General features: G+C 38.5%; 1 protein-coding gene and 1 long non-coding RNA gene across 4 annotated transcripts in view; one reads left to right on the forward strand and one right to left on the reverse strand.

Moving 5' to 3' along the window:
* The window catches only part of fbxo38 (F-box protein 38), a 56,442-nt gene that overhangs the window by 13,837 nt on the left and 29,448 nt on the right, over positions 1 to 13,157 (reverse strand). For 2 of the 3 annotated variants that reach the window (XM_088009268.1, XM_088009267.1), the window contains exons 12-14: positions 6,396 to 6,587; positions 5,725 to 5,880; positions 49 to 729 (exon numbers count right to left, since the gene is read on the reverse strand). In XM_088009268.1, coding sequence (XP_087865394.1) covers positions 49 to 729; positions 5,725 to 5,880; positions 6,396 to 6,587 — 1,029 coding nt within the window. The remainder of the gene's footprint in view (positions 1 to 48; positions 730 to 5,724; positions 5,881 to 6,395; positions 6,588 to 13,157) is intronic. The other variant, XM_088009269.1, reaches the window with a different exon arrangement.
* On the forward strand, positions 7,553 to 8,753 carry LOC148156635 (uncharacterized). The gene is made up of 2 exons (XR_015764400.1): positions 7,553 to 7,837; positions 8,640 to 8,753. It is a non-coding gene; the product is annotated as an uncharacterized LOC148156635 (long non-coding RNA).

Raw genomic sequence — 13,157 nt, forward strand, 5'->3', positions numbered from 1 at the left:
ACTACTTAGCAGAGCTCCACTGAAGTCAAATTTTAAACTGAGTATGACCTGATGTAGGTTCCAAAGACTCCAGAGATGTGTGGGTGCAAGATCTTGTTAAAGGCCGCCTTGGAACAAAGTCCTGACCGCCCTTATTATGCTGGGAACAAATATCAGACGGTATCCCAGCATTGGTTGGCTGTCTGCCTCCGTGTCTTTCCTGCTGTGCTGATGTCCCAGTAGAAGAACAGCCTGATGTCATGCATCCCACACTGACAGGACCAGCAATCTCCCCTTTCTCACTTGTGAAACTGTCCTCGGTCTCCATGTCAGACTTGGCACATTCAGTCCTACTGCATGAAGTGGATCTGTAAGTGGTTGGTCTGCAGGTGTTCTGGTTAGTTATCCTCCCAAATCCATCCACATGTCCGGAGGGAGCTGTGTCAGCTTCAACCCTGCTCAAAGATCCAGTTATAGGTCTTGTTCTGCTGCTTGATGCTGCCCCAGTACTGCCAGTGATTTGAATTTGCCCACTGTCAGCCCTTTGTCTCACAGTGCCCCCAACAATCTCAGAGCTCTTTTCTTTATTTCCAGATCTCCTGCAGTTCTCTGTAGCAGCCTTTATGTCTGCCTTGATCTGTTCACTGGTCACCTGACAGCTCTTCTCACAGGTGCTCTGTGTCACCTGAGCCTTTCCCTGATCAGAGACTGGAACGCTTTTGCATCGTCGCAGAGGAGTCTTTCCTTTACCTGAATAAAAAGAAGTATATATGTACACAAATTTATTGTATGTTAGAGTAGAAAGATAGAGGTATGTCAAAATAGAAATTTAAAATGCTCAGATTTCTGAAAAAAGCCAATTACAATGTCAGATTTACAATATAATCAATTATAATGTAATCAATTGCACCCATTACAGATTAATGGATAATAGTTCATACCCATTACAATATGAGTGAGTTTTATATAATCCAAGATTTTACAACATTCTGAATAGTTGATGCTGTTTTACAGCATCTTATCCTGATTAATTCTGAAAAGCTGTTTCCATCGATTCAACTGGTGAAACCCAGAAACTCTTTGCAGCTGGCTTGTGTAAAACAAAAGAGCTTTGTTTTACAAAGCCCCTTGTTTTCTGCAGCAGGACAACATGTAGCTGTGCATTGTGACTGCTCACAACTCAGGAAAGGGTTTTGTCAAATTAATCCCAGGTCATCCCAGCATTCCCCTGCTGGAGATTTTAGTTTAGCAGTAACAATACATTAAGTAACAAAGTAACATCTAGAACCAACAGTAGAATCAAACTTCAATAAGATCAATAAGGTTGTGCTTTTATGTTTTGTCTCATGCAAGCTTTACTTGAATCCTATTTCTTTTTTTATTTAATCAAGTAGAGAGTGTTGCAAAGCCATGATTCATTATTTCCAAGCATTAAAGTGTTAAAGAATGAAGTCTAAACACTTTGAGTAATTGAATAAGACCCAATGCAAAAGACTTGTATTGATGCTTTTTCTCTGGTAAGAATGAACAATTAAAATTTTGGTTTCAAATAGTTACAATAATGGATGATTCCCGTTTTCTTTTCAGAAGAACGCCTGTAATAAATCAAATTATGATAAGTATAACTGAGAAGTTGTGGTTATCATAATATTTTAATGTTAAAACAGAGAAACTAAAGAGGTTATAGATGTGATTTTGACAATGACGTTGAAATGGTGTTAAATGTGTACCAATGTAACAGAATGATGAAGCTATGCCACTGAGACGTCAAGTGTTGGAACAGACCATAGATCGAAATAGAGTTGAGAAGGGGGAAGTGATTCCGGGGGGAGAAGGTCAAGGCCCCGGGACAAGAACACAGACACCATAACATAATGTCTCCAAGGAAAAGGTGGATTTGATTTAATCCACCTAAGCAGACCGCCAATGAAACAAGCATGGCAGCAGTGCTAGCCAATGCAAGCACTTCCACAGGGTGGAAAAACTCTACAAAAGGCAAATGCAAAAGAGGAATCTTCAGTTGTTTCCTCCAGGCAGCTTTGAGCCAAGATTGAGATGGACAAAGAACTCTGCAGCTGAAGAAGAGCCGTCGCCACAGATGGACCGAAGACTGTCCTGCGAAAGGGATTTAAACCCTCAGCCCAGCAACCTGTGGCACCAAATTGGACTTCTCTCATCAGCTGAGTTCAGATCACAAAGCCAAAGGTAGACAAATACCTTTTCCAACAAGAGGACATCCATCAGCTCAAAGCAAAAAGAACATTGTCTGCTGTCTACTCCGTCCCCAAAAGATCGACTCGGGGTGTAAGAACCATCTTCTAAAGCCTCCACCTAGATTCCATCAGTGTCAGCGTTAGGGAAAGAAAGGTTAGATTGAAATGATTGACTTTTTAATTAGACCCACAACAGAAAAAAATATATTTCATTTTATGAAACTTTCTTAATAATAACACCTCAAAGTTTTTCAGCTTTTATTAAAACAGTATGGGACGAGGAGGTGCGATTGTGGAGGAGGAACAGTGGGAGGCTGCCAAGAATTTAATTCATAAATCCTCAATTTGTGCCTGGTATACCTTAATCCAGTGCAATATATTCTATAAAGGGTTAGATGGGGGCTTTTCACGTTCTCTGTTACAGTTCTAGCCTTCACTACCCTTTTGGCTCGCAGACTTATTCTACTTAAGTGGAAACTAAGCATCCCCCGTCTCATGGCCACTGGGTTAGAGAAGTTCTTTACAATCTGAAGCTGGAAAAACTCAGATTTTCACCTAAGCAAATTAACAGCAAATTTTTAGTTGGCACCATCACTTTGCTCCCTCATTCAGAAGCAAATTAAACTGTCTGTTGGCCCTCATCTTTACCCAGTTCTTCTTTTGTTGGTGATCAATATATATTCTTCTTATTATAATTATTTTATTTTATTTTTCAATAGTAATAAAACAGTCTTAGTGCATGGTTTGCAAAGTTATGGTAAGCATTTATAGGTTACCTTAGCCCAAATTAAACACCATCCATGGGATTTGCCAAAGTCACTAAATCTGGATCAGTTGTGAAGTGAGAAGAGCAACCGTGACGAATGTGTTCTGTGGGACCAAACATGTTACCGTTTGGTTAACCCATGGAAAGAAGCAGCATGAGACGTTCAGATGCAGGCTGTTAGAACCCAGACAAATCTTCTCCAATAAACCAGCTACATAGACTCTCTTTGAATTCTGAGGTGAGTTATACTCTACAGTCTAGGGATCTAAGTACCGGAGGTGCACATGTTTAGGTGTAAACCCTCTCATAGGAGGAAGTAAGTTGGGGGAGGCAGGTGCTCCACAAAGGGAGCATGTATTAGCCTCTTAGTGATGGGAAGCTACAACAGCTTCAAGGAGATATCTTAAAATGTTTTCAAGTTCCAGTGACCACAGTAAATTATCACTGAAAATATAAAAGATATTCCAGACCTTGGAGAACATGCTGGGAAATCAAAGGTAACGCATCATGTGCTGAGAAGTGAAAAGACTCCCAAAGAAATTGTAAGTCCATAAAAATATACATTCTCCCTCTTTATCGGCTCCATGAGCTATGAAGTACTCCGACTCCCTCATGTGGCTGGCATGTGTTGGGAAGCAACTGAATAAGGCAGCGGCCATTTAATGACCAGGTTATGTAATCAAACAAAGTTGGATAATATGAGTAAATATAAGTTAAACACTGATTCTGAGTGAACTTCACAGACTACAGAGTTCTAACTTAAAAGCCAAAGGACATCTGTGGTCGAATGACAGATCCCAAAAAGACGAGGAAAAAATAACCTAACATTTGTCACTGCTGCTATGCCAACATGCTCTCAATACTAAAAGATTTGTTCTTTTTACTTTATGGCCTTTTCAACTGATTATACAAGAACACAGCAGACGATTTAAGATATGTTAAATGAAATAAAACACACACACACATATATATATATATATATATATATATATATATATATATATATATATGTGTGTGTGTGTGTGTGTGTGTGTGTGTGTGTGTGTGTGTGTGTGTGTGTGTGTGTGTGTGTGTATATGTATGTATGGTCAGCAAAGACTGAGACACCGAACTCGTCGCTGATCTCGCGTGCCACCTTTCACTCATACTAGTTCACTGCATGCACCTCCACTCAGGAAATGCAGGATCATGCGATAAAGGCTGTGTGGTGTCGCATACATTCATATTCAATAAAAACATCCTGATGAGTTTTGTTAAAAGTATCTTTCAAAAATAAAATCTTAGCAAGTAGAAAAAACACTTTTCATTAAGCTCATAATTCTGATTTTAGAAATATTTTTTAATTGTTCTCGTATAATATTCTACTTTAAGTGCCATGTTTTCAATAACTAAGTAGAAAATCATTGTGATTAACAGAAATAAAGGCTTTCAAACATCCATCTGCATGCAATTATATGTAATATGTTTCATCACATATAACTGAAAAGTCCTAAAATAAATGGACTTTTCAATCATTAATTTATTGAATGGGTGTGTAAAATACTGTACTTCTCAACTTCCAAAATTACTTTTCTTTCTGTCCTTTGCTCTCTCACTTCATCTCCCTTGACCGACGCTGCTATGGCGACTTGAGCGAGAGACTTAAACAGCTTCTATGGAGCCAACTTGGAGGAATACAGCTTCTTCAAAAGAAAAAAAATTGAAACTAAAAAAGAAAAATGTTCAAAGCTACTTTTGAGGCTCAAGGATTTTCTTTTCAGTTTCAGATTTTTTTTTTCCAAGTTTCAAAATTTGGATCCTGTTTTGACATGGATGACAGTGTGGAAACTGAATGTCTTTAAACACAATTGATGTTCTATGTGTAGGTGTCTGATTTTGAAAAACAAGCTTCACTGATATAACCTGCTTATGTCAACACATCACACAAATATCAGTGGAAAAAATATGATACTGACAAATTTATATAGCATTTTCAGTCTGTGTTTAACATTTTCCATGCTCTCAAAGTAAAGTGAAAGAGAGCTGCAAGACCACCACTGAGGTTGCTCCCATCTCAAAGCTCTACTTGGCACGGCTTCCTCTTCAAGCCGACCTAATGACATAAAGGCTGGTTGTCATTTTATCTCACAAGGAAAATGAGAAAGAAAACAGATACATTCACTACTGATACTTGAGCAGTCTAGAGAAATGGCCTGGTAATCTGCTGCTGTCTCCCATATTAGAAGTGGAATTATGAATCAATGGAACCAGATTTTGTCAACCCCAATTTAGCTCTATAGGTTTCAGAATTAAATCCACATATTTTGCGTGCATGCATAGCCATAAGTGATACATTGACAGCATATATGTATAAATATGCCCATATATTCATAATTGCAGGTAGTATTTTGGACAAATGTAGTCTGTCTTGGTGACTTATGAAAATATGGATCTGGGGCTTCATGCATTTTCTTATTTGGTCCAGTGTGACTCTTGTAAAATGATTCCAAATTTGCTGTGGTGTCAGGGAAAAATTGGATAAGGTTCTAATTTTGACGGCTGATGAGGCGGAGGTGCTGTGCTCTTTGCTTCCGTGCCTCCTTCACCTACACAGTCCCAAAAACAATCAAAGAAAGCAATGCCTCCATTAAAAACGGATTGAATCTTTACTTTGGAGAAACTAATCAAAGATTACACTAAAAGTTGGTCCATCAGAAAAGAGCAAGACTCTTTTAAATCTACAGGGTAAGAGAGGACTTAGATATGTGTCCTGAGTTGAGCTCGCACCTTTTGCACAGGATGCTGGCTCCTGCAAACAGGTAGGTGGTATTAGCCTGGAAACGAGGCCTTCCTCTTCATCACTATCAGAGTCTGAGGCAGCCGATGGAAGCTTAGGAGCAACAGCACTAGCAGTTCTACACCGATGGTTCACACCACTGGGACCTGGAGGTGGAAGGGAAAAAATATTGTTAAAAAAGAATAAAAGGGAACACTTTATTTGAAGGGGTGTGAATAAGACTGACATGACATCTGTCATGAACATGAACGAGTCTTTATGAATGTCTGACAGTTGTCATGAAGTGTCATTGGGTAAATAATGACACTTTTAATGCAAAGTTGCTCTAAAAGTTGCATTAAAAGTCCATTAAAAATGCAAACTTTGCATTAAATTATTATTTACAAAATCATGCAAAGTTGGCATTTTCAATGCAACTTTTAGAGCAACTTTGCATTAAAAGTGTCATTATTTACCGAATGACACTTCATGACAACAGTCAGACATTCATAAAGACTCGTTCATGTTCATGACAGATGTCATGTCAGTCTTATTCACACCCCTTCAAATAAAGTGTTACCAAATAAAATTATTAGTTTAACTTTTCTTAACAACAAAAATAGGAGAATATTTAAGTACAAAATCATAGTTTTCATATCCAAAGAAAAGAATTGTTCAAAACCTGCTTGTTCCTCATCAGGAGGTTGTGACGTTCCAGCCTGACAAATGGGGCCTGCCATATTTTCTATCCCTATTCCATCTTCTGCTTCTTTTATGTCTAAATGAGGCTCTATCTCCATTTTCTCTTCCTCATATGCAACCTCGTCCACTTCATCTTCATCTTCTTCCTGCAATCCATTTATTTCCAGTGGCTCTTGGAGAAAAACACGTACAAATATTATTCCTTAAGTCCACTGCTTTGTGGGTTAGACAGAAATAGTGTGGGTTTATTCTATGTACACACAAAAGGCTTCTATCTGGGTTGGTGAGCACTTCTCATTTGCCAAGATAATTAATATTATTAAATAATTATTAGCATGTTGACATACCACACCTGTGAGATCGCATGTTTGCTAATTAGGCAGCATCATTATAATTAGGCAGCATCATTATAGTGCAGATGTGCCTTAGGCTGACCACAAAAAAAACTGTGCAGTTTGATCACAGAATAATGCCACAAATGTCACAAGTAGTGACATGACGTCACCTGTCCAGTGGGTTTGTCAGTATCTGACCAATCAGTGGTTGCAATTTGTCCCAAAGTAAACGCCTCTTACATGGAGGTTCTACCCTCTGATGAAGTTGTGGGGTTCATTATTCCAAATGTGCTGTGATCATAGAGATCTTGATAGAAAACAGGGAACATACACTACAGACAAGCTTTACCAAGAGTATTTAGTGGGCAGAATAAAGTTTATTCCTTATCCAAAAGTCCAAATGAGTGTGTAAAAATGTAAAAGATGAATAAATACCTTCAGTCAACCTCAGCTGACTACTACAGTAAATCAAGGGTACAACTAAAACACATTTGTCTTTATGAAAGTTTTTGTCACCGTTATGGTCACTGACCTCTAGGGGCTCTCTCCATAAGCATATATGTATAAATATGCCCATATATTCATAATTGCAGGTAGTATTTTGGACAAATGTAGTCTGTCTTGGTGACTTATGAAAATATGGATCTGGGGCTTATATTGTTGACAACTTACTTAGCAGTACTGGGTGAAATTTTAAGTGAATAACTAATGTCCTTTCCACCAGCTCAGCTCGCTTTCAGAGCTTTTCCACCGGCCCTGGTTTGGTGGCTGACGCAAGCTTCGCTCCTGTTGACTGATTGGCTGAGGGCGAGAGAGACGGAGCAGCAAAGACAGAAGAAAAATGAAGGCGCAAGTTTCAAACTCGCTGCAACACGGAAGTGATGGAAGATACAAACAAGCGATGAACAAAAATGTCTGCTTTTCTTTGCATCAGATTTCAATATTCAGCAGCAGCTCGATGGAGCCGTGAAGAATGAGTGGTTTTTGTCACCGTAGTGGAGCGAATGGAAAGTCTCGTTAGCCGCTTGGAGCCCCACGGTGAACCCCGACTCAGAAGCAGCTAACGCCGCTGCTGCTCTCCAGCCAGGTGAGCAGTTTGGAGATATATCCGTTTGGTCTTTGCTATATTTAAGTTAGCCTACATACAGTCATGGAAGACATTTGAAACACTAAGTCTGCTGTATTTTTATTGCTCAAACACAATATGAGCATTTTCTGAAGACACTCAGCTGCACATTACAGTTAGAACTGTCAATATTGTACAGCATGTTGCCTTGATTTGTTTTAATGGTTTATCTTTGAGCGAAGCTATGTGCTTCCCTTATGTGTGAGATAATAAAACATGTTATATGATATTCTATTATTGTAAAATAGCAACATATCAGTTCTCTAATTAAATGGTTATGAACTATTAATTGGAAAACGATAGTGGTATTTTATCCATGTCTGCATGCGTCTAAAACACAGGTGTCAAACTCCAGTCCTGGAGGGCCGCTGCCCTGCAACTTTTAGATGTGCCTCTGCTGCACCACCTGAATAGGATAATTAGGTCATTAGCAGGCCTCTGCACAAGAAGGAGGTAATTAAGCCATTTCATTTCAGTGTTTTGTACCTGTGGCACATCTAGAAACTGCAGGATAGTTGCCCTTGAGGACTGGAGTTTGACACCCCTGGTCTAAAACTTATAAGTAATTAGATTTTGTCTTTAATTTACACTATTCCAGTTATTTATAATTCTGTATGGTTGGATGGTAAAAAAAAAGTGTGTGCATGTATATATAAAGTAACATGTCTGTTTTAAATAATTCCTTATGTGTAACTTCCACATTAGTAACTTATTTATCTACATTTATGTGCTATAAGCTAAAACATCTAATTACTTTTCCCAGGGAGCAGAAGGAGAGCAACATGGCTGACATGATGGAGAACGATGAGGAGAACCATCAGAACAACAGGATCTCCTTCAGGAGGAAGCAGCTACCAGCAGATATGGCAGAGCTCCATGGAGAGTTGAGACAAAAAAGAAGAAAAATGCTGTCGTGTCTCAGTGAACAAAGTCTTTTTTTATATACTCATTCCACACATTATTTTATATACTGTAGTTTGTATCAAGGTCCTAATACAATCCTCCCAAAATGTGAGGAGCTTTAGACAGAGTGAAAGTAACATTATATTATATAAATATTTCATTGACACTTAACATTATAGATTACCAATGAAAGTATCCAAAACTGAATACATTATTAAGCAAACCAAACATTTTGACATTATTATCAGGGTTGCTATTAACAAGAACCCAAAATACAAATCATTTATGTTAATTTCTACTTTATACATCATTCTACCCACTCACTGTTTATCTGTCTTCCTGCAGAATCTTCAGTGCAAGAGAGTGACAAAACATGTCCAAAACCTGTAACCTTAATTAGTGATAAGACTGAATTTAAAGTTTTAAGCCCCGATCAATTAGTGACCAAAATGTGAAAACATGAAGGTTTGATTAAAACTAGAACTAGTCGGATTAGAAGGAATAAAGCTTTATTTGTTCTCAGTATAACTTGAACACCAGATGAATCATATTGAAACGTATTGAGAAGTTAAAAACAACAAATTGTTAATGCACTTCAACTCTGTAAGAACATCAGCCACATTTTTTTTTATCAGAAATGTTTCATCAGCATATTGAGCTCATGTGATTCCTGCTCCAGAAAGGTGAAGGTCTCTGGACATCCTGAAGGTAAACACCGACCAGCAGTCAGGAAGACGGACACTGATGAGATCCTACAACCCAAAGGCTGCACGAAGAACCACGATGGTCTGCGGCGGCAGTTTACCAACATCTGAAAACACATTGAAATGTATTATGAATGTGTGGCGCCAACACACATTTCTGACACCATTAAGTTGTTTCCAACACCATGACTAACATTAGCTCATGTATATTCAGCAATGTATTACAAGTTTTATCGTAGTTTAATACAAAAATCATCGTTAGCTTACCTGAACCGTCTGAGCCACCTGCTTTCCTCCCACTGCAAAGTGGAGATCAGCTCCTCCTCGACATATCACAGCATTCCCCCCACCACACATTTTCTTGAAGTCTCAGAATAATCACAATCAGGCTATAAAAAAACGAAGCTCTCCTTTCTCTTCTTCTTTTGTATCAGAAAAACAACTTGCGTTAGGAAGCACAGCACATGGCTTCTGGAGGCAGGGCGCTACACTCCCCACGGCCATGAGGCGGCACCCTACTACAGAGCCGAGTCGGGCATAGAAAAGCGGTCACTCTGAAATAGAGCCAAGCTGGTGGAAAAGGGGCATAAGTGTGTGCTGTGTTCACAGTGGAAACTGGTAAGGGCTTTCCACCATTTTTGTTCCAAACCTTTTTCTCCTGTTTTGTGGATAGCCAAGGAGCTCAGCCTTTGTACCTTTACATTTACTTCTAGTCAGTGGTATTTTATGTCATCTTTGAAAGGGGTGTTTTATTATTTTGGACTCAGAAAATTTGAAGCTTAAAGCTTCCCTGTTTTTTTGGTTTTTGTCTTTTTCTGCTGTTGTGCTTGACATATTTGGCCTAAATTGTAAAATACACTGTTCTTTCTAATGACATTGGTATGGCTGGTATTATTAAAGATGAGCTAGTTGGACCTTTTTGGGTTGAAGATGGACTCAAAATCAACCGTCAAACCAACTCCCAGTTTTTAGAAGACACTTTATTCAAGCAGTGGTACAGGAAAAAGTCTACATTTTTAAAGAAGACCATGATATTCATACAGGACAATGCTCCATCACATGCATCAAAGTACCCCACTATGTGGCTAGCCAGTGAAAGCCTTAAAAATTAAGGAATAGTGAAGTGGCCTCCTTCCTCTCTAGATATAAAAACCCCATTGAGAACTAGTGAGCTCTTCTTAAACCGGAGATTTACGGTGACTTCAAACTTTCTGACAAATTATTGCTTTTGGCTAGGAAATACATTTCTGGATGGATGGAAGCTGCATTTAGTTACTTTGTACTTGTGGTGTGCCATGACAATCAAGTTGGATTCTATTCTATTTAAGTCAATAAGTTTCCAAGAGTTTCCCAAGTACACTGTACTGTGTTCATGTAACTGTGTAATGATGTAGCTAGGTTAAGAACAGGTTGGTAAATGTTAAACAAAACATAAGACTAATAGTTATACTTACATTTTTCAGGGCAGTCAGTTTACAAAATTTTCTTAAGTTTTCATCCATGACCATCACCTCATGATAATGAACGGACCCATATTGTATGGATCTATACACAATTTCTGAAAGCTGAAAACGTCACCGTACTTGCACTGATAGCATACTTCTAGGCCTGTCACAATAACAAATTTTGCTGAGCGATTGTCTAAAAAATTATTGCGATAAACGATAATTTGACACTGATTTAATGGAAATAATGTAATAATACATGAAATTTCCTGCCATAGATGCACTTTATTTTCAAAAGAACACATAACCTGGAACTGATAAACTAAATAAGCTAAACAACCAAAAACAAAAATAAAATGGATTCTCAGTCTCCATTAACAAAAAACGTACTTGAATAAAAACTAAACAACATAAAACCAAAGTGGAAATAAATACTGCATTCAACCAAAAGAGTGCAGATTATTAAGTCTGTATATTGTATTGCCCTTCAGTAATCACTAGATTTAAATAGAGAAGATGGGCACATCCTGACGCAATAGTTCACACCACACGATATTTTGCCCCTATTTTCCCCTTACGATAATCTTAGAACGTTGGGCGTTCTAAGATTGTCGCTGGTGATTTCGTAACCGATCATCCTGCAGTGTGATGTAGATGTTGCTCCATCTAAATCAGGGGTTTTCCGTTAACACTGAATGTGACAGGTAGCCAATCAGAAAGCGCCGGATTCTCCTCCATGCTTTCTGAGGGGAAATTACGGAGGGGAATCCCAAACGGCTGACACAGCACAACCCAAAATCCAGCGGACTTTGGAGATGATATGTGGAAACAACATTAATATTTATTTAACATTTCGTGCAAAGAATATAGAAATGACAAGGAGAGGAGTTGGAGCCAAATTGCTACCGCAGTTGATAAATCTGGTAAGTTTTCAGCTGTTCTTCGTTAACGTGACATAAATAGGTTATAATGATTTTCATTCAGTCAGGACTTTATGCTGACTCTAGCCACATGCATCACAGGTAGATTCTAGTAAAGCATTGATTAATGCCCGATTTTAAAATTAGTTAACTGGACTTATAGCCATTATTTTGTGCCCATGTGGCAGGAAACCACACGGCACGACGAACCCTCTCAGGTTTTGAAAATGGGCAGACAGTCGGCAGACAACTCGTGTTGTGTGCTGGACATCACACTAAGGAAATAGGAAGGGAGGGTCAGTGGAGAGCACCGGAGCTGAGCCTTTTTTCATTCAGTGTCAAGAGAAAGAAAAAAAGGCAGTAAGAGACGATAAAACCGAAAGTTAAAATGAGGTCGATAGGTTTAATTTATCGTGCGAGTAATTGATTTATCGTTTATCGCAACAGGCCTACATACTTCCATGACATGTCACCCAATGAGCATATTTGGGATGCTCTGGAACAGTGTATATGACAACATGTTTCTGGTTCTAACAATATCTAGCACATGCAGACAACCATTGAAGTGGAGTGGACCAACATTCCACAGAACACAATTGACAATATTGTCAACTAACTGCATGCAAGAGGGATGTGTTGCAGTGCATCAGGCAAATGGTGGCCACACCATATACTGGCTGGTTTTCAGACTCCATCAATATAGTAAAACTGCATATATTAGAGTAGCTTTTTATTGTAGCCAGAGTGAGACACATCTGTGAAATAATGATGCTGTTTAATCAGCATGGTGATTTGCCACACCTGTGACGCGGATAGATTATCTTGGCGAGGGACAAGTGTCCACAAACCCAGATTTAGACAGATTTGTGAAAAACAAGTAAAGTAGTAAGGTAGGTAGGCAGAATAGTTGGTTACTTAGGGCGCAACCTATTTGTACCAAAAATATGGCAAACCTGTTCATTAAAAGCGACATGTACAGAAAAAAAATACCTGAATATATGCGCAGAATATTATATGCAGAACTAAGTGTGCAATGAAACATAGAAAAAAATGGTAAAACAAAGCAGACACCCAACCAAAACATTATGTTAAGCAATAAAGTATATAGAACCTCTCTCTGCAAAGAGATTAATTATTCCCCTGAGACAATGCCAAGCTGAATGTAAATATCACAGATACTGGTAAAACAAACAAACAAACAAAAACATAAGGTGACTTCCACATGTCTGCCTGTAGCATTCAATCAGCCCAAACTCCTTATTCAAGACCTGGCTGTGCCCACTTGTACTATTTTATTCATTAAAACAAA

This window comes from Poecilia mexicana, unplaced genomic scaffold, assembly GCF_051168715.1.
Source record: "Poecilia mexicana isolate PSO_F unplaced genomic scaffold, ASM5116871v1 scaffold_10, whole genome shotgun sequence".
In the NCBI taxonomy this organism is placed as follows: Eukaryota; Metazoa; Chordata; class Actinopteri; order Cyprinodontiformes; family Poeciliidae; genus Poecilia; species Poecilia mexicana.